The sequence below is a fragment of the Danio rerio genome, chromosome 14, assembly GCF_052040795.2.
Source record: "Danio rerio strain M-AB ecotype USA chromosome 14, GRCz13ab, whole genome shotgun sequence".
Classification (NCBI taxonomy): domain Eukaryota; kingdom Metazoa; phylum Chordata; class Actinopteri; order Cypriniformes; family Danionidae; genus Danio; species Danio rerio.
In genome coordinates, this window is record NC_141034.1 from 4,360,001 (window position 1) to 4,383,391 (window position 23,391).

General features: G+C 36.8%; 2 protein-coding genes across 3 annotated transcripts in view; one reads left to right on the top strand and one right to left on the bottom strand.

The window, feature by feature from the left end:
- LOC147833832 (uncharacterized) overlaps positions 1 to 23,391 on the top strand; it is an 863,518-nt gene that overhangs the window by 310,858 nt on the left and 529,269 nt on the right. The gene's annotated exons all lie outside the window — the stretch shown is intronic.
- pigg (phosphatidylinositol glycan anchor biosynthesis class G (EMM blood group)) overlaps positions 1 to 23,391 on the bottom strand; it is a 227,725-nt gene that overhangs the window by 72,804 nt on the left and 131,530 nt on the right. For both annotated transcript variants that reach the window (XM_087281054.1, XM_087281053.1), the window contains exon 9: positions 18,767 to 19,173. In XM_087281054.1, the coding sequence (XP_087137180.1) occupies positions 18,767 to 19,173 (407 nt within the window). The remainder of the gene's footprint in view (positions 1 to 18,766; positions 19,174 to 23,391) is intronic.

Sequence of the window (23,391 nt, forward strand, 5' to 3'; positions counted from 1 at the left end):
CAGTCAGTCAGTCAGTCAGTCAGTCAATTAATCAGTCAACCACCCAACCATACCAACTAGACAACCAACAAACCAACTAGACAAACAGCCAGTCAACCAATCAGTCAACTAACCAACCATACCAACTAGACAACCAACCAATCAAATAGTCAACCAATCATTCAGCCAACCAGCCAACCAACCAACCAACCAACCAACCAATCAACCTACTAGTCAACCAACCAACCAACCAGTCAGTCAACCAACCAATCAACCAACCAACTAACCGGTCAACCAATCAGTCAGTCAGCCAACCAACCAACCAGTCAACCAATTAACCAACTAGTCAAACAACCAACCAACCAATCAACCAACTAGTCAACCAACCAACCAACCAACCAACTAGTCAACCAACCAGTCAGTCAATCAATCAAACAACCAACCAACCATGGTATGTTACTTTTGTTTTTGTCTTTCTTTTTACAGATTTTAAGCTAGTTAAGCTAGTTAAATTTTAAGCTAGTGTCATTTTTGCTCATACCTTTTTTTAAAGTTTTTATTAACGCAATTAGCGTCAACATTTGAATGTTGTCAGTAGTTAACATGAACAATAACATGGCATTTTTTTCTAATATAATATCATAACAACACTTTATAATTCACCACTGCTATTGAATGGAAAGCCTAATGTGAAATGTATGTATGTTTTAGCTAAGCTGTGGCTATGCAGTTGAACAGTGATCAGTGCAGAAATTATATTAAGGACAAAATTAAACCACAAATCCTATGTTCGTGTTGCCCTCACAAACACAGTGCGCCAAGTAATATATGCGTTGCAAACAAATGCCTACCTTAATGAATCATTCAAAAAAGCCTCAGAAAAAGTTGAACAGTACTTTTTTTAATGTCCAACTCAAAACAAAAGCACTGAATGAAACTGAATTAATGCATTCGGGTATGTGTTGTGTGCACTAATGAGCTCACTGATTACAATTAGCGACTGAATGTCCACATAACAATGCATTGTTAAAATAAATAAATAAATAAATAAATGGGATCTGAATGAAGTAAACATGCTGTTATTTAACACTAGCACTATTTTTATTTAGTATATTAAATAGATCATGACAGGACTTTTATTGTTTATTTTGTATTAGGTACAATTATAATGTTATCAAAAGGCAGTGATGTTGAAATGGGTGTGGCTCTTGTTCAGCAAAGGCGGGGTTTAGCAACTGTAATATGCAATAAACTGGCAATTGCATAATCTTCAATCAAAGTCTGACTTACTGATTTACTTACTGACTTACTGACCTACTGACTTACTGACCTACTGACTTACTGACTTACTGACTTGCTGACTTACTAATTTACTTACCTACTGATTTACTGACTTGCTGACTTACTTACTGACTTACTTACTTACTTACTGACTTTCTGATTTACTGACTTACTGACTGACTTACTGACTTACTGATTTATTGACTTACTGACTTGCTGACTTACTGACTTACTGACTTTCTAATTTACTGACTTACTGACTGACTTGCTGACTTACTTACTGACTTACTAACTTACTGATTTACTTACTGACTTGCTGACTTACTGACTGACTTACTGACTTACTGATTTACTGACTTGCTGAATTACTGACTTTCTAATTTACTGACTTAATGACTTACTTACTGACTGACTTGCTGACTTACTGACTGACTTGCTGACTTACTTACTGACTTACTAATTTACTGACTTACTGACTGACTTTCTGATTTACTGACTTACTTACTGACTTACTTTCTTACTGACTTACTTACTGACTCACTGACTTACTTACTCCAAGGGCTGTTTATATCAAAGTGGATATTTAGCCACACCATGTTGGTGTCTGTAACATCTTATTTTTACAAGGTGGGTTGTTAGCCCAATGCTCAACCCCCTAACCAGGAGGACCAGGACATACACATTCATTCATACATTTTCTTTTCAGCTTAATCCCTTTATTAATCTAGGATCACAACAGCAGAATGAACTGCCAACTCCAGCATATGTGTTACAGAGCGGATGCCCTTCTACTGTTTCACATACACTATGGTTAATTTTAACATACTCAATTCATATACATGTGAACATGGGGAGAACATGCAAACTCCACACAGAAATGCCAACTGACCCAGCCCAGGCTCGAACCAGCGACCTTTTTGCTGTGAGGCAAAAGTGCTACCCACTGCGCTACCACGTCGCCCCAGGACATACACACATATGCCAATCTAGCTTACCCAATTCATATAGCACGTCTTTGGACAATGGATAAAACGGGAACACCCGGATGAAACCCATCCAAACATGAGGAGAACATGCAAACTCCACACAGAAATGGCAACTGACCCAGCCAGGGCTCGAGCCAGCAACCTGCTTGCTGTGAGGTGATATCGCTACCCACTGCGCCACCGTGCCACCCCCAGACATTGAATACGAGTTAAAAAAAATTATGTAAGCAGGTCATCCATAACACTTGGATACTGTTACAAAATCGGAATTGACCGTCAAGATCTGCAGTGTGAACAGCCTCAGAGACTGAAAATCACTTATGCTAATGTGTTATAAGTCTATGTAGATCGATTACTGTAATTAAACTGGAATTCCTTGCATTTCCGAATCAGCTCTTTCTTTTAGGAGACAATAACTCCATTAATCTGAACTCTTTGGCATTTCAAACTTTGCAGCCTTCTTACATTGACAAACAGCTGACTGAGAGGCAGTATTTGAAAATTACAGGGGCGATTTAAGCATATACTTACAGCCAATTATTTGGTTGAAGGGAGAAAGTGGGCAGAGAGAGCGAGAGAGAGAGAGAGAGCGCGAGGGATGGAAGGAAAGAATCAGGTAGCGAGGGCACTGACATAGCACCAAAGAAAAGGAAGTAGACGGAGAAAAAAAGACTGATAACGCAGACGGAGAGAGAAATTTTCATCCTGATACCAGTGACCCTGAGCGTCTCTCTGCTCCCCATCTATCTGCTCCGAGACAGCTTCAAGAATACTAATGCACTTCACACACACACACACACACATGCCTGGTCTGCATGTGTGTGTGCTATAAGCGTGCATTTCAGGGTCGGGTTTGAAAATAAGTGCAAGGGCATGTATGATCGTCTCAGATTGCTTGGGAAAGTGTGTCTGAGTGAAAAACACCTCAATGTGAAGCTCAGATCTGAAACCTAGAGAGCTGCAGGCATCAGAGCTGCGTTCTTCATGCAAATGGCTGTTCGAAAAGGTCACCAGCGTATAAGATATAAGATATGTAAGGCACCACTGAGGGGGGGAAAAAAAGACGGAAAAACGAAGACAAAGAAAAATACATTAATTATAAATGTGAGGTTTAATACCAAAAATAGACCTTTTTTTCATTGCTTGAGACAGAAGTATATAAAATATACATCATATATGTCCTATATTTTGTGAAAACAGAACATATTGCTTAAGGAGGCTAATAGTATTGACCCTAAAATTGTGTTTTAAAAAAAATAAACTGCTTTTATTCTAGCTGAAATAAAAAAAATTAGACTTTCTCCAGAAGAAAAAAATATTATGCCCTTCCAGCCGCAACCCATCTCTGGGAAACATCCACACACACACATTCACACACACACACTTATACACTACGGACAATTTAGCCTACCCAATTCACCTGTACCGCATGTCTTTGGACTGTGGGGGAAACCGGAGCACCCGGAGGAAACCTACACGAAGGCAGGGAGAACATGCAAACTCCACACAGAAACGCCAACTGAGCTGAGGTTCGAACCAGCGACCCAGCGGCCTTCTTGCTGTGAGGCGACAGCACTACCTACTGCGCCACTGCCTCGCCTAAATTCAGCCCAAATCAATCATTTGCAGCCACTTGCCTAAAAAAACTGAATAAATCCAGTGAATCCGTTTTTCAGGGTAACTTGATAAGGCATAAGTCATTGTAAACACTGTACAGAGAGGCAGCTTGCTAGGTTAGGAACAGATTGGACCCTAGCTGTCCCAGAATGCACTTTTCAGTCACTGAAAGCACCTGAACACATTCACACAAACGAGGACAGGATGATCTCTCTCTCTCTCTCTCTCTCTCTCTGCGTTTCTACAGGAGACATGATGTGGCTCTCGCTCCTGCAGAATCCATTTACTCTTCTCATTCCTCTCCTCTGACAGCATAAAAAAAAAGAAGACACACACTGTCAAACCTGATGAGTTTAGAGTACTCAAAACATTCGAGCAAACTATTTTCTAAAGTTAGCTGAAGTTAATTTAATTTTGTTCTTCATAAGCATGTTTGAGATGAGTGGAGCGGCACACAAACACGTCTCTCTGCTACTCACAATAGCTGTTACCATCCACCAATTTTTATGCGCATTTTGAATATGATGCACATAAATTTTGAAAATGCACAATAAAAAACGTAAACTGAGTACACTTTAAAAAAAAAAAAAAAAAAAATAGCAAGCATATGTGGATGCCCTTTCAGTTGCAACCCAGTGCTGGGAAACAAGCATACACTCTTGCATTTACTCTCATAAACTATGGCCAATTTAGTTAATCCAATTCACCTATTAACTGGGGCACCCGGAGGAAACCCACGCCAACACAGAGAGAACATGCAAACTCCACAGAGAAATGCCAACCGGCCCAGCTGGGACTCGAACCACCTTCTTGCTGTGAGGCGACAGTGCTAACCACTGAGCCACCATGCCGCCCTTGTTCAAACTACTTATTTATAATGAGCTGAGATTTGTTTTGGGGTACCGCAGTGGCGCAGTGGGTAGCATGTTCGCCTCACACCAAGAAGGTTGCTGGTTCGATCCTCGGCTCAGTTGGCATTCGAGAGGGTTTCCTCCGGGTAATCTGGTTTTCCCCACAGTCCAAAGAGATGCGGTACAGGTGAATTGGGTAGGCTAAATTGTCCGTAGTGTATGAGTGTGTGTGTGGATGTTTCCCAGAGATGGGTTGCGGCTGGAAGGGCATCCGCTGCGTAAAAACTTGCTGGATAAGTTGGCGGTTCATTCCGCTGTGGCGACCCCGGATTAATAAAGGGAATAAGCCGACAAGAAAATGAATGAATGAATGAGATTTGTTTTGGGATAACTTAATTGTTTTATGTTCAATCAACTTAAATTTGTAAATACAATGAAGCTAACTCGATCAATTTGTTTTGCGACAACATGAAGGAGTTGTGTGGAACCCATTTTTTACAAGCGGAAAAATATACGCAGCAGGACTTCTGAACAAACACTACACAATGTACATCCAATTAAACTCCTCAAACAACAACGCTGACACATAGCAGAAAGCACTGTTCTGTCAGAGTAAAGCCGGATAATACCAGAGAGGGTCAGCGCGGGACAATAACAGAGCTGTCAATCGGAGAAAATGAGCGAGCCAAAGAGAGGATAATTACTTTATTTGTGCAACCGCTCTGAAGTCGAAAGTTCGGCTCAAGTGTCAAGCGGGTCTTATGAATTATGAAGTTTGGACTATTAAAACCTTTCAGAAGAAGCAAGCGAGCGCGTCTTCGTGCAGTCGCACTTTAAATATTCATCTTTGTCATCAAATGATAAGAGTTCTTGGATTGTATTTATGGCTTTCAATTTTCCAAGAGCGCATTCATGCATGCTTTTTGGGGGTGAATAATAAAAACACCACCCTCTGCTCAATTAATAAGGAGGTTGTGTTGCATATCTATTGAATTTAAATGTGAAGAAAAGCAAGATTGAAGATAAAGCCATGGTTTAATACATTAATGTAAAAATAAAGTATTAATTTAACATCGAATCAGAGTTGAAGTCAGAATTGTTAGTTCTTCTGTTAAAGTTTAATTCTTTTATATTTTTCCCCAATTTCTGTTTAACAGACACACATTTATAAACATGACTATAAACATAACCGATGTCTTTAATCTTTGACATGATGACAGCACATAATGTTTGACTAGATATTTTATATTTTACTAGCTTAAAGTGTAGTTTTGTCAGGGTTTGGGTAGGGAGGAGATGAGGACTCAATCGAAGTAACTCAAAATGGGTTCATTAATGATAAAAATAAAACAAAAATGCGACAAAAACAACCTTGAGGGGGAAAACATTAACAAATAAATAAACAAACAGACAAACTAGAGTGGGTAGGGCTGGTAAGGATCAGGGATGGACAAAAACAGGAAACGACTCAACATATGACGAACTGGCACAGGATAGCATAAGGAGACTATTAATGAGACACAATTAATTAACAGACAGGTGAACAGAATAAACTAATAATGGGTTAACAAGGGAGCTGAGAGTAGAAGTAGACAGAAGAATGACAGGAAAAAGAAGTGCTCGACCTGGGAAAATGTGAGACTAGCACAACAAATCAGACAAGACAGGACTAGTGTCAAAACAAAACAACAATTAACAAGACTGAAGGGGCAGAATCCTGACAAATTTAAGAGCATAACTAGGTTAATTAGGCTAGTCATGGTATAACTGGAGACAATAGAAACAAATATATAAGGGGGCTAATAATATTGAGCTTAAAATGGTTTAAAAAATGCATTCTAGCCGAAATAAAACAAATAAGATTTTTTTCCAGAAGAAAAAATGTTACAGGAAATACTGTTAAAAAAGAAGAGCATCTCTGAACACACAACACGTCAAACCTCGAGGCGGATGGGCTACAGCAGCAGAAGACCACACCGGGTGCCACTACTGTCAGCTAAGAACAGGAAACTGAGGCTACAATTCACACAGGCTCACCAAAACTGGACAATAGAAATGGCAGAAATGTTGCCTGCTCTGATGAGTCTCCAGTTCTGCTGCGACATTTGGATGGTAGGGTCAGAAATTGGCGTCAACAACATGAAAGTATCCTGCCTTGTATCAATGGTTCAGGCTGCAGGTGGTGGTGTAATGGTGTGGGGGATATTTTCTTGGCACACTTTGGGCTTATTAGTACCAATTGAGCATCATGTCAACGCCACAGCCTACCTGAGTATTGATGCTGACCATGTCCATCCCTTTATGACCACAGTGTACTCATCTTCTGATGGCTACTTCCAGCAGCCTAACGCACCATGTCATAAAGCGAGAATCATCTCAGACTGGTTCCTTGAACATGACAATGAGCTCACTGTACTCAAACAGATCCACAGTCACCATGAAGAATTAAGGCAGTTTTGAAGGCAAAAGGGGGTCCAAGCCGGTACTAGTATGGTGTACATAATAAAGTGGCCAGTAAGTATATGGAAAAATCAGTAACAATATCATATATTATTACAATTTTAAATATATGTTTTCAACTTGAATATATATATTTAAATTCAATTTATTCCTGCCTGTCTATGTTGAATTTCCACCTTCATTACTCCAGTCTTCAGTGTATACATGAACCCTCAGGAACAATTCATGCAGATTTGATGCTCGAGAAACGTTTATTATAATCGATGTTAAAAATAAAAGGGTTGCACTGCTTAATATTTGATGAGCAGGAAGTTCAAAAGAAAAGCCTTTCTAAAGTGTTTACTGACCCCAAACTTTTGCACAGCAGCGTAGCATGGATGCTATAAAAGCCTCTGTAAAAACAAGAGCAACAATCATTTTCAACCTTGAAGTAAAGTGTTCTTCACAGCTGTGCTCTATTTGCATTAGTAACAGATCTAAGCGGAAGGGGAAAAGGAAAAAAAGAGCGAGCGTTTCTCACAGAGATAATGCAGATTCTTCCCGAAGGGCCTGTTTTAGCCGGGTAATGAAATATTAATTAGTGCAAACTAAAACAATAATACCAACCACCAAATCTCAAATGCAGAAGCAAACATCTAAAAAAATAATAATTATTAAAGTGTAATAAAAAAAGATCAAAGCATCAAAACAAGAATTAAAACTCTTCCTTCAATATTACACTTTTCAAATTGATAACTTTTTTAAAGCCTAGTTAAACTTAAACTTTGAGTAAATAAACAATTATATAATATTTTAATATTGTTATTATTATTATTATTATTAAATATATCATTATTAATCCTCGCAAGGACAGCAGTCTAAGGAGAGAATCCTAGACTTCCCTTTCCCCAGACACTTCCTCCAGCTTCTCCGGGAGGATCCCGAAGTGTTCCCAAGCCAGCTGAAAGACATAGTCCCTTCATCGTGTCCTGGGTCACTCCCAAGGCATCCTCCCGGTGGGACATGCCTGGAAAACCTCCTTAGGTAGGTATCCAGGAGGCATCCAAAACAGATGCCCGAGCCACCTCCGCTGACTACTTTCGATGTGGAGGAGCAGCGGCTCTACTTCGAGTTCATCCCGGGTGACAGACCCCTATCTGAATATATATATAGACCCCTATTTCTTGCTTGTCTATGAGTTTTTTCGATATTTGGACTAAAAACAAGGATGAAAGTTAGGAAAGCATTTTTTGCAGTGTAGAATTACACTCTAAAAAAAAAAACAGGTTTTCTTAAATGTTTAAGCTAAATCTAATTAACCTTATGAGTCAATTGAACTTAAATTATGTACTTAAAACAGCTTGTATAACTTATAAAATTAAGTTAGAACATGATTAACTTAGTTTAATAGTGCTATTTTGGGATTTCCGCCTGGATTTTGCCGACCCAAATTTAAAAGCTTCCCAAATCCACATGCAGAGGTGTAAATGCAAAAATTTGGTATCATTTTAAAGAAAACCCTTTGATTTTTTTTTTTTAAACTCTATTGAAAGTGTTTAAAAAAACTGTATATGTCGTCTGTGTTATAATAAACACCTAAAAAAGAGGCGCTTTTTGTATTTTTTTTTATAAACTCAAATTTGAAAGTGTAGCTTTTAGGTTGTGTGTGGTCTAGCGTGCTGTAATTAATTTTGGTGGTTCCTGCACATGTCTGTAATTATAGGAAGAAGAAAAAATGTTTCCACCATAATCTATGCAAAAGTTATTGTATTCCAACTGATGAGAGGTGCTGTACAAGCCACAGGGAGCGATCATTGTTTTCATATTACACTATTCTTTTGTTTGATCAAACATAATTCACTGTGTTTGGACCACATCAGACATATAAAAGGATTACTTATGCACATCACCTCAAAAACAGAGGAGAAATAGCCCTGAAGCGCACAGCATAAGGTAAGAGATGATAGCTGTCTGTGCTATCTGGGGCTGCTTATTGATCATAAATGTATTGTTTACATTTCTGCACCATGGAAATACCACAATTCATTCAACAACTGTTTGATATGTGAATATAATTCAGTAAAAAGAATGCTAGAACTGTATGAGCACCGACAAGAGCTTTCATTTGAGCTATACTTGTACATGTGTCATATATGAACCATATGAAAAATATGTTCTATATTCAGCTCAGGTATCCAAAATACTGTGCATTTAAGTGTAAATAACTTTTGTACAATAGAATAAAAAACCAAAGTGATGCATATGTGCATAAAATATAGATTAATAATAATTAAACAACTTAAGGGGTTCTGGTGCAATGCTAGCCCTCTAAATCTTAAAGCGAAAGTCGATAACAGAGTTTATACCAGTATATACTGGTTTAACTGGTTAATAAGTTAAAATGACCTAAAAATGTATGCTGTCAGGACTAATTGATTATATCATTTTTTACAGTGTAGAATAGATCTATAATGTGTGTGATAACCAATCCAATGGAACAAATTTTAAACAAAACACTCACATAGTGATTTTTTGTACCAACATTTTTGCAAAAATAAAAACAAAAACACAATTCAAGAAAATTAATAATACACACACACACACACACACACACACACACACACACACACACACACACACACACACACACATACACACATTAAGTAATAAAATCAGATTAGCCAAGGCCAAAAAAATACAAATCTGTCCAAGCATTTAACTGAGGAATGAAAGTGAAACATTTTTTTCCCCAGTGACACAAGGCTTTTTATTCTGAATAAACTGTTCCTTTAAGCCCGATAGGATTAAGCGAAACGGTTCCCGCATCACTTCACTCACATCTCATGCTTTAAACATAATCATAATGAAAGCTGTCTAAGCAGAGATTCATTACAGCACGTATAATTACGAGCTCCATATATGTAATGAGAAGTCCAGCGATGGACACTTCAAACCACAAAGATTAAAAAAAAAAGCTCACTCTCCTTCCAGTAACCTCGGCGAACGGCTGTCAAAAACTGGCACCTGTCCATTTCACCCATACAGTATGAATGATAAGAGATTTATGGCGACCACAATCATTATTCTCCATCGGAGCTGGCTGGTGGTTGAGAAAGAGAGAGAAATAATATACAAATACCAATGCTACATGGTTAACGAATTTTGCAAATTACACAGTATTTAACTATGATATTAACTATATTTACTGTAGGACAGTTTTGCGGTGTGTTACTGTATTTTAAAGTTGCATTGTAATAATGACTGTATATTTAACAGTAAAGATATACAATACTGTATATACATATACAGCAAGATAAATGGGCCTGTATATGTTAATACAGTATTTTTGCTGTAATTAATTTAAAGTAAGTTAACGTAGACTAACCATGTTCCGTACACTTTTCGCTATTCAGCGCACTCAAACGACCACTCCTCCGTCATTGAAAGCCAGATAAGCATGCATGTGTGTTCATTCTCTGGGGGAATACCTATTGCACAATCCAAATCTTGATTGATGTCTTTTGGACCAGTAGTTTTTGAGAAAAGATGGGATAAGTACCGCCTTCGCATGTGTACGGAAGATGATAGGTATTAACGGTGTTCCGTACACGACTAAAATAGTGTTCCGTACAGGGCGCATAACTTTATTTTTCGGCAAAAATGGGCATTGTTTGAAGTCTTATTAAAATCTTATGTCAGAATATACTATTATTGTGTTTAACTTGAAGTTAATGATATATTAAATAACTCTTTTATGCAAGTTGGAAATGAAATAGCTTCAAAATCATTTACTTTTTATATCATGTTTATTTTATTACAGCATGACAATTTAAAATATTAAAACATTAAATTCATGCACATTGAAGCTAACTTGACTGACCATTACTGCAAAAGGAGGATCCAAACAGCCTTTGCAGCCTGTCTCTCAGGCGGAGAGTTGCGACATGCGGTATTTACCCACAATTGATGTTTAAACATCCCCATTTCAAAGCATTTATTCAACAAAAGATAATTTATTTAACAATTTGTGATAACATAATATTCACTTCATAAAGACTGTAATACCGTGTGATGCATAAATTAAATGCAAAAGCATATTGTCGGGGCTTTAAATGTCTCCCCTCCCAGGCGACACTCGCACTTTAAGCTTGCCCACTTTCTGTTTTCAAGCGCATTAGGTGGACGGAGCAAACTTACTGATTTTACTCGGAAATATATAGTAGGAATGTCTCTGTTGTGGTTGGGGCTGAAAGAGTGAGAATTAAAGATTACACAGATATATAGCTTGCCTACGACTCATAAGTATCTATTCAGAGATTAACGTTAAAAGGTCATCTGTACGGAACATCGTTGTGTACGGAATATGGTTAGTCTACGTTACTGGTGAACTGCTTATGTGTTACTGCAGATTCTACCAAAGATTGTTAACAGCATATTCAACGGCAATTCAAAACTTTTTGATTTAGTGGTTAAATTGTATGAAATTGTATGAGCCAAGGCTCGAAACAGCAACCTTCTTGCAGTGAGGTGACTGCACTACCCATTGTGTCACCTGCGCCAATACTTAAAAAAAAAATAAGTAAATGCAATGAATAATTTTTTTCAGTGTTCGATTTAGCCATTAAACTGACAAAACGTAAATAAAACACAGAAATATTTCAATATTTATAATAAATATAATATAAATATTATAAATACATAATATTTATATATATATTATGTAATATCTTAATATTTTCCCCCTGATATGAATTGTTATATAATTTGTTCTTTAATTTAAATGACTCTAATACTTTAATTTAAACGACTTTATTAAAAGCTTAACTATATACACTCAAAAAAAAAAAAAACATTTGTTTTTTGTTCAAACTTCTTACTTAAAATGAACTGAAACAACCCAATACTTGAGTTTTTCTGAGACAACTTAATTATTTTATGCTCAATCCACTTACATTTGTAAAAACTATTAAGTTAACTTAATTCCTTCATGTTGTCCCGTCACTAATTAATTGTTTGGAGCCCAGTATTTTTTACAGTCTGAGAAAAGTAAACTGGTGGCTTAAATATGTATGCAGAATCCGCAACATAATAAATGGTTAATCAACTACAATCATTTGCCTTATTTAAATAAAATACACTTATGTTTTTGTAATTATTATAAGTAATTTATAGTAAATAAGCATAAGTAAACTATTAGAGATGTTATCTGCTTTTATATGTATTATTATTATTTTTCTTTCTGTCATTTATTTTTCATTTACTGTATATAATATTAATTTGATGATGTTAATATATTACATATTTAATAGAGTCCGAGAAAGAAAGAGAAAAATACTATTGCAAACCAATGTACAGTTGTGCACTGTATTTTTAATTTCTTATATTTTAGCAATGAGCATTTTTATCAGGCTCCTGTGTGTATTCATGTTTAGTAATATCCTATTTATGGCAAACAGTAAGTCTTTTTTTCTAGTCTTTAAAGTGAAACGTTCTCAACAAAAACAGAGGAGGCTAAGAAAATCTCAGAAGACTCAGAAAATGTTATATATATATATATATATATATAGAGAGAGAGAGAGAGAGAGAGAGAGAGAGAGAGAATGAGAGGGAGAGGGAGAAAGATTATTTATTCTATGGTGAAGACTTTTAAAACGTCACCATTATTACATATTTTCTCAAAACTCAATATTACAATTTAAAGGGATAAAACTCACTCGAAGTGAACATTTCCATCAGATCCTTTGTCAACAAAGGACTGTAAACTGTGTGAGAATTTATAATAGAAATACTCAATTCTGATTCTAGCTTTTAACAATACAAAACAAAATTAAATAAATAATAAATAGACCTCTTTTGATCTGTTATTCTGAATGTTTTATTTTCTTAAATTCCCTAAGAATTATGTAGGTACTCCAAAACCAAAATTCAGCATGACGTGTTTTTGTTTTATTTTGTGACGAGTATTTTGAAATGAATTGATTTTTAAAATGAATAAAGCAAAAGGAAAACATTCTCCTGATTTCAAAACCCATTGTTCTAATAGTACAAAAGAGAGAGAGAAAACGTTGTATGTTTTGTATGCGTGTGTGTGTACCACAAACATTAGAGTGTGACTCATCATTGCAGAAAAGCTTGAATAAACTCCACCACAAATACATCAAATAAACTTACTTGGTATATTTGACTTATAAACTCAGTCTCTGCTTCATCCGTGTCTGTCTCTGTCACTGACTGCTGTTTATCTAATATTACGCAGTAAAAGTAGACACACACATTAGAATGATGGGCGGGGCAAATCAGCTCATTTGCATTTAAAGACACAGGCTACCAAAACAGCTCCACTTTACTCTGAACTCAAAACGGGCATGTTTTGAATTGTATAGTAAATGATATGATAGGTATTTTGAGCTGAAACTTTACAGAAAACGTATTCTGGAGACACCAAAGACTTCTCTTACATCTTGTAAATAGGATAAAATAGGACCTCTTTGAAATCCATATGGAATGTTTTTGTTTTATTTTGTGACGAGTATTTTGGTCCAAAAATAAAGAAAAAGAAAAACATTGTCCTCATTACAAAACCCATTGTTCTAATAGCCGAAAATTGAGAAGAAAACATTGTTGTATGTTTTGTAAGTGTGTGTGTGTGTGTGTGTTTGTGTGTGTGTGTGTGTGTGTGTACTGCAAACATTTATGTGTGACTCATCATTGCAGAAAAGCTTGAATAAGCTCCACCACAAATACATCAAATAAACTTACTTGGAATATTTGACTAATAAACTCAGTATCTGCTTCATCCGTGTTTGTGTCTGTCACTGACTGCTGTTTATCTAATATTATGCAGTAAAAGAAGACAAACACATAAGAATGATGGGCGGGACAAACCAGCTCATTTGCATTTAAAGACACAGGCTACAAAAACAGCTACACTTTACTCTGAACTCAAAATGGGCATATTTAATAAATAATCTGATGGGTATATTTTGAGCTGAAACAGATACACCAAATACTTCTCTTAGATCTTGTAAATAGGGTAAAATTGGAACTCTTTGAAATCCATATGGAATGTTTACCTATACGCTGAAAACAAAATTCGACAAGACATGTTTTTGTTTTTTGGAGTATTTTGGACCAAGAATAAATAAAGAAAAAAGAAAAACACTCTTCATTTCAAGCTCCATTGTTCTAACAGATCAAAAAGTGCACAAATAAAGAGAGAAAACCTCTTTATGTGCGGAACTGAAGGCTTTTTAGACGTTTACGACAGGTGATGCATTTAAGAGATGCGAGCTATCGATCCGCAACATCATCTGAGAAGACACACAAAGGGAAAAAGCCCTGCGAGGGCAGATTAAATGTAAAGTTTTTTGTGACCCATTTCTATAAACACTCCAGATGCAGACTGAAAGGGCACAGATTACTTTCCTCCGGCTATGAGGACATAATATATATGAAAGCAATATTGATTTCTGAACTGCTATTAAAAATGTAATAGTACAGACAGTAAGGTCAGGGGTTCGAATCGTAGGGCGAGCGGGAAATGATATAATGTGTAGACTGAATGAAGTGTGAACTGGATAAAAGGTTTGATGAAAGCATCGATGGAATGTAAAAGGTGTCACTCATGTTACACTGTAAAAAAAAACGACATTCTTACATGAATTTTGTGTCTTGTTTCTAGTGCAAATGTATAAACATTCTTAAATCTAGAAGCATTTTCTTGACAAGCAAAAAAAAAAATGTAAAAAAAAAACAATATAATCTAAATTATATACTCTGAATTTGATTACTAAAATATTTTTGGATTAGATTTAGTAAAATAGCATCAAAATAATTATTATTAGGGAGGGACCCTATTAGTGGATACTCCTTAATTTGATTTGTGTACATCAAGTATGATGTTAGCCAGTTTATGGTAATCAAAAATTGATGTATTGTCTTATCCATTTCAAATTATCGTTGAAAATGTATTGATTAAAAAAACTGTTTTGTTATACACAATAAATAAATTGTCTTTATTCAATGTGATTGTCTATAATTCAATATGACAAATGGATAAAACTATTCATTTTCAAAAGGGGGTGTACTCAATTATGCTGAGCACTTTATATAGAAATTTACACAGGAATAAAGTTTGTAAACATTGTAAAAAATGGCATGTAAGCTTGACCAGTATTGCTGGCAAATCCGGTCAGTTTATTTACTCATGAGAGTTTTTGTGTGAGAGCAAGCTGGTTTTTTATTGGCTGACCAGTCGGGTACTGGCTAATGGGGCAGAATAAGACTGGCACAGACCAGCGCTGCTGCCATCTGTCTGTAAATGTGTGAGTGTGTGTCGGTTCCAGACTCACAGATCACAACACACAGGAGAGAATGAAGTTAATCGCCTGAGGTGAAGTGTGTTTAGATGAAGGAAGTTTGGGGGATATTTATCAAACAAACTGGAAGAAGGCATTTTGTTAGTTAAGGAATAAATCTCTCATACGCAGAATGGTTATACAAAAGAAAGAGAAAGCAGAGTTTTGTCACTGTTGACTTAAAGTCAATACACACACACACAAACAATGTATATTAGTGCAGTCAAAACATTAATCACGATTAATCACATTCAAAAAACAAAGAGCTTGTATTTATATAATTTACTGTATTTGTGTGTTGTGCATATATATATATATACATGTACAGTTGAAGTCAGAATTATTAGCCCCCCTGAATTATTAGCGCTAATGTTTTTTTTCCCCCCCAATTTCTGTTCTTTTCTGGGAAGATTGTTTCAGGACATTTCTAAGCATCATAGTTTTAAAAACTTATTTCTAATAACTGATTTATTTTATCTTTGCCATGATGACAGTAAATAATATTTGACTAGATATTTTTCATGCCACTTCTATACAGCTTAAAGTGACATTAAAAGGCTTACTAGGTTAATAAGGTGAACTAGGGAGGTTAGGGTAATTAGTCAAATTATTGTATAACAATGGTTTGTTCTGTAGATTATCTAAAAAAAAAAAAATTAGCTTAAAGGGGCTAATAATTTTGTCCCAAAAATGTTTTTTTAAAAATTAATAACTGCTTTTATTCTAGCCGAAATAAAACAAATAAGACTTTCTCCAGAAGAAAAAAATATTATCAGACATACTGTGAAAATTTCATTGCTCTGTTAAAAATCATTTGGGAAATATTTAAAAAAGAAATAAAAATCAAAAGGGGGCTAATAATTCCCCTTTAGCCCCCAAAAGGGGGCTAATAATTCTGACTTCAACTGTATATATATATATATATATATATATATATATATATATATATATATATATATATATATATATATATATATATATATATATATATTAATAAAATATTATTATATTTTAAATATTTATAATTTTTGAGAGACATCACTTTGGCGTCCATTAGCCTGTCTCTGAGCAAAGACGGTTGACAACTATATTTATATTTATATGATTATATTTATAACTTCTGAGATTCAAAAGACCAAAAAAAAAAAGTCATGGTTGACGTTCTGCCACAAGATGGCAACAAAGACTACATATTCAGCCCTTTGAGAGAGAAAAGCTCAGTGTTTTCTCAACGTAAGTTTTTAAACTACAGCTGAACAAATCATTATAAATCAGGTAAGTGACATTCTAAGTCGATCTCTCTCTTATATATTGTAGTGCTGTTTTTATACCACAGAACTGGTAGTGTTGGCTGTGCTTTGGCTTTTTCAGGGTTAATTATTGTGGTCTCCCGTTTGCAACAGCGAAATACTGGGAAATCTCTGTAGACTGATGGCATTTCAGGCTGTTCAGCCTTATAATCTTAAAATGTGAGCAAAATCACCTGTTTTATCATAACTTTAAACATTACGCTAGAGAATCATTCAAACACTAGCTCTAAAGTGACATTTGTAAACTGGCAACAGTTTCTGCTGTTTTGACGTCAGCTGCAGATGCGAATGAACGGCAGAAGAAAGTAGTGCTGCGTACAAAAGGGTTTTGAAGACTATCCGTGTTTGATTTCTTTAATATATATACACGATTATGCTGTCGAACTGTTGTATAAATGCAATATCACACTCGTAGCAGTGCGATGCAGCTTTATCTCATCACGGGAGGGACACTAAAGCACTCGGCCTGCAGCCTCGAGAAAACGCACGCCTTGAGAAAATATTTATTAGTATTTATAAATCAAATATTTGTAGCTAATACAAATTATATATATAATATATATAATAATAAATGTAAATGTAATTATTTTGGTCTTGTTTTGTTTGCATTTTATATATTTTTATTTACATATACACACCATTTATACAAATATAAATCTTTATTTTGGATTTATGTCTGTGGTTGCGCTGCAAATTAAAAGTGAATAAATGGCCTTAGCAAAAGGCATCGTGCATATCAAAAACAGGCAAAGCAATAGATTAATATTATTCAACATATCACAGGGTTTTAAAGAAAAATATTAGACGTAACCCCATTTGTAATCTTTAACATTTTCAAAAGTAACTGTAATTTAATTACACATTTTTCTCAGTAACTTTAACGAATTACTGTTACTTTTATTTTGTAATTAAATTACGTAATGCCGTTACATGTAACTAGTTACTCCCCAACACTGACTGTATATCAGAAGAAAAACACACTGATATAACTTCATAGATATTTTTACAGTAAATAATTTTCCATACCAACACAAAACGTGTAACATTGTATTTTGAGGGTCTTTAATCACTGCCGAGTTTCTTCCCCTTACAAGAGACTAAGCTTCATTGGATTTTTTTTAAAGAAATCTGTATGTGTCCCTTCAGGGTCAAATGAAACTGAATGTATTATGAGGGTTAAATGGTCCTGCAGTGACAAAGGAATTTTTAAAAGAGCCCGAACAATTATTAAAATGCCAACTAATTACAATTCTTAATAAAAGAGCGGAATACATTAAAACTCCTTTGCTGCATAGCAATTAGTCCTCTTTTCATAAAACAATCTTTTCATTAGCCAAAAAGTCTGCAGGCGGTGTGAATATGAGCCCAGGAGAGTCCAGAGTCCTTCTCAGATATAAAAACCAAAGAGATTGAAAGAGTCAGAGCCAGATTCGGAGGTTGTGAACGGTAACTTCCTCCGTCAGACTGCAGTCATGTCATCGTTTTAGTTAAAGTTGCTGAATTAAAGTCTTTTTGACTCCACTAAAGCAGAACGTTAGCTTCAGATGTTAATGGAGGTTTAGAAAACATGCTAAGTTCATATGTTTGTCAAGCAGTTTAGCTGTTGGTTTCATCAATCTGGCAACCCATGTGCATCAAAATGCTGCATTTAAAATATAATACTCAGTTCAATGCTGTTTAACGAAGAGATTTTTTTTTTCGACACAGTTTAAAATGCTGCTAACATGCTAGCAAGTTATGAGCATGTTTTAAATGCCCTGTGAAATTAATGTAAAACGTTTTAGATGTTAGTATTAGTCGTAAGGATATCTATGAGCTGGTGTGCTCTAAAAGAGTGACAACATTTGCGTTTAGAAGATATAAACCTGATATAAACATCAATAAATTGCACTCTGTTGCAATGTTTTACTGTTGTGTGGTTTTGATACTTTAGTTTATGTTCTCACCTGTTAAGCCAGTGTCCAAAGTCGGGCAAGTGCGCCCACTGCACCCCAGTCTGGTTAAGTGCCCTCAGCAGGCGACAGCAGGTCAGTGTGAGCAGCGGAGTCCCCAGTGCCAGCCACTTCTCTGAGCCTGCGCTCACGCCCAGCTCCAGCGCCGGGGAGAAAGACAGTCCTGCGTCAGAAGCGGAAGGCAGCAGCGGCCCCTCATCCTCCTCCTCGCCCCCCTGTCTCTGCTCCCTGAAGTACCGCCGGCAGACGTCCTGGAACACGGCCAGACACAGCGTGTTGAGCAGGAAGTACCAGGTTTGGTGTTCCTCCTCGATGAAGCTGCTGGAACCCAAACTGAGGGTGTGAAACACTGTCCCGGTAAGCAGCAGAGCGTCCAGCTCTGACAGAGCCCAGCCTGAGCTCTAGAAGAACAACAAGAAGGAGATGAAGAGTTATTTTCGTAATATCTCTTAAGTGATGTTTACCGGACATATTTTTTCGACATGGTGGCTCAGGGGTTAGCTTTACAGCAAGAAGGTCACTGATTTGAGTCCAGAGCCCAAATTGGGCCAGTTGGCATTTGTGTGTGGAGTTTGCATGTTCTCCCCATGTTGGTGTGGGTTTCCTCCAGGTGCTCCAGCTTCCCCCACAGTCCAAACACAAGTGCTATGGGTGAATTCAATAACAAAACTGGCCACAGTGAATGAGTGTGTATGTGAATGAGATATTATCATGGGTGCTTCCCAGCACTTTGGATTCACGGGTTAATGTACTCTCAGTTCTAGGATGCAGTTGAAAGGGCATCTGCTGCATAAAACATATGCCAGAGTAACTGGTGGTTCATTCCACTGTGGCGACCCCTGATAAATCAGGGACTAAGCTGATGGAACATGAGCGAGTGTTTCAGACGTGAAACTTGGACAGAGATGGAAGAATGAGAGCTTTTCGGCCTCCAGTGAAACATGCTGGAGGCTGTTTGAGCTGCAAATCTGCCAGTGCTGTTGACAATATTGTCAGAATTGACAGGACTGTGATCCCGAACACACTACCAATGATGCAATGAAATTTTTTTTGAAGAAAAAAAAGCCCATAAAAAACTGACAGTCAAGAAATTTCCTACATATACTGATGAAATATCTTTAAAAACCCACTAAACTGCTCTTTTACCCCTACTGAAAAATCCAGCTTAAACCAGCCTAGGCTGGTTGGCTGGATTTAGCTGGTCGACCAGGCTGGTTTTAGAGGGATTTTGGCCATTTCCAGGCTGGTTTCCAGCCATTTCCAGCCTAGTCTTAGCTGGTCAGGCTGGAAGATGACCAGCTAAAACCAGCTTGACCAGCCTAGCCAGGCTGAAAGCCCAGCCAAAACCAGCTATGTCTAGCTTAAACCAGGCTGGACAAGCTGGTTTTAGCTGGATTTAGCTGGTCATTTTCCAGCCTGACCAGCTAAGACCAGGCTGGAAATGGCTGGAAACCAGCCTGGAAATGGCCAAAACCCCTCTAAAACCAGCCTGTTTGACCAGCTAAAACCAGCCAACCAGCATAGGCTGGTTTAAGCTGGATTTTTCAGCAGGGACTACTGTAAGGATATTTTAACACCGTAACCCTATGGTCCTCAACCACTGGGCTGCACACTGGTACTGGTCTGTGGATCAGTTGGTACTTGGTCACACAAGAAATCATTCATTATTTCTGTTTTATTTATTATCTGAGTCTAAACAATCCTATATTAAAATAAAAAAGACAGAATTCTTTCGCTTACATCTCAGTCAGCTGAGCGTCCAAATTTAACGCACAAGCAGCAAAATAAGTAAGAAACAGATGTCTTTAGAAAGTTTCTATGCTGAGGGTAGAATGAAGGAGCAACGAACTGCCTAAGGATGAATCCGCAATTCATTTGTTAACAAATCAGATGAATCCAGCATGTCTGCGCAAGAAGATCAACTGCTGGAGATCGCAAATGTTGGGGGACTTTTATTTTGCATATAACACATCTTTAGAGTTCATGAAAGCTCATAATGTACAATGGAGGTACACAGCGTGATGCACTTGCACCATCCAGACGCACCCAGTTGAATGAATCCCGTGAGCGCATTGCTTGTCGAGTGACAAGAACGGACCAATCAGCTTCATACTTATGGAATATGCACATTTCGGTAGACTAATTATCTCAGACAGAACACCTAAACACCGCAGTGCTTTAGAACTTTTCTCCATAAATAAAACTTGTATAAGAGAGATAGCAATGTTTCATCAGTTTGTTCCTCAGAGAAAACAACTGATGGTCACCGAGCAACCTACGAACCACCGCCTCAAGCAATCTCCACATGTAAAACGCGTTTTTGGGGCAAAAACCAAACCAAATACCACCAAAATGTCCACGACTTTAGAATTTAAGGGTCGACTTTACAAATATTGTCGAAAGTATGATAACGAAATATGTTAATATCCCTCAAAACATACACAAAAACAGGGGGGCGCACTGGTGTGGTCATCTATGGAAACTGAATATGAACTGGTGGTCATGTTTGGTACTGCGGCCAAACAAAATCTTATGGAAAACTCATTTTCATGCACTTTACTACTGTAATTCACATGTCAAAAATGTTTTGGAGGCTAAAAGCAAATCAAATACCACCAAAATGTCTACTACATGGAAACTATGCAAACTGAATGTCAACTGGTGGTCATGTTTGGTACTGTGGCAAAAAGCTCATTTTTAAGAGATCAGCTTCAAAATAGCTATATCATTTGTTCAGGTATTTCACTTCTGTCCATTTTAGGCAATAAAATGTTTTGCAACATGCTTATTTTATGTAATATAAAAAAATAAGTTTATGTTCAAAGGAAAGCAAAGGCACAACTTTTCACTTCAGCTACAATCTGACAAGTGTCTTCTTTAAAGTTGAGACCAAGCTTAAATATCTGCATCAAAAGATTCATTTAAGTTGATTGTGTCATTCTTACATCTTTGTTCAAAAAGTGGGGCAGACAGGGTTAAATAGGAATAAGCGGTGATCTTGAAATGTAGGAAATTGTACAACACAGGTTCATTGTAAAAACATGTGCTCGCTGAGTACATCAGCGGACTTTAGAAGCAGAGAGGAGTTGAACACAGCAACAGCATTCGACTTTGGTGGAGAACGGTTTCAGAAAGCAGGTAAAACAAAAACAAAAGGCAAAAAATTAAAGAAACATGTAAATAACAGGGTGAGAACATGGTAAGATCTGAAAATGTGGTAAAAATCTTTTTCTGGATTGCTTTTGAAAACACTATTGGTTGGGTTTAGAGAAGGTGGTGGGCGGGTTAATCAGTGCCTTTGAAAACACTATCAGTTGGATGTAGGAAAGAGGGTGGGTGGAGGGAATCGGTCAGATGTTCGGTCAGTCAACAGCGGCCTCTGGTGAATTTACGTGAGAACAGCAGGCACAAATGGCACTTGCAAAAGAAATTCGAGATCTGAAACAGTTTACATAGCGCCCTCTGGTGGATTTGTGAAAACAACAACTGCAAAAATCGTAGCTCCTGGGATGCATTTTGCTATCTCCTGAAATGTATATAGGTGTAAATATCAATAATTAGCCTGGGTTGAATTTGTAGGTTGTTCTCAAATTTTAATCTACACTGTATAGAAGTCTAATTTGCTGCTGCTTATTAATAGTAATTCATTTAGTATTAGGGTTTAGGTATTAGGTAGGATTGTAAATGTAGAATATGATCATCCAGAATATGTTTTATAAGTACTAATAAACAACTCATATCTTAATAATAAGCAGGCAATAAGATAATTATTACTCCTGTGTCAATCAAAACAAAAAAAAAAGTTATGTAAAAACAGCACAATTTATGAGAGATGTACATCATACAATGAGACCAATGATACTGCACCTGCTTACTTTTACTTAATTCAGCACATCAGTTTTAACAGCACCTTTACATCCATCATAAATAAACACAGCAGTCCGTTCACATATAGGATTTTCATATAGAAAGTAGTTTGCAGAAACAAAAATAAAAAATCAATATGAGCAGTCAGATGTGACATGAGTGGAAAAGGTGAAGTGGGGAGAGCTGAAAAGAGCAAAAAAAAGCACAAATAAGCGAAACATCTGACAGTGTGTGACAGTAAAACGCTCCTGACACCAAAGTCGCCAGTGTCCAGCACTGTAAAGCAACTCTACACACACCACTTTGATGTGCTGAGCCCTGAGCTAACACTATCTCTCTCTCTCATACACACACGCACAATATGGGACAATAACCAGTTTCTAGGTTTACAGTAGTTTGTAAATATCAAGCTTTTAAAACCGCTAACATTTTCTGTTATACTCTTCCTACCACCTGACAAAAGTCTTGTCGCCTATTTAAGTTTTAGGAAGAACAAATAATTACCTGACTTCTGGTTGATCATTTGGTGTCAGAAGTGGTTTATATGAAAGGCAAAGCCTTTTAGATTTCATCAAGATTCGTTGGAATCATCTTCAATGCCTTCTCCATCTTACCCCAGACATGCTCAATAATGTTCATGGCTGGTAACTGGGCTGGCCAATCCTAGAGCACCTTGACCTTTTTTGCTTTCAGGAACTTTAATGTGGAGGCTGAGGTATGAGAAGGAGCGCTATCCTGCTGAAGAATTTGCC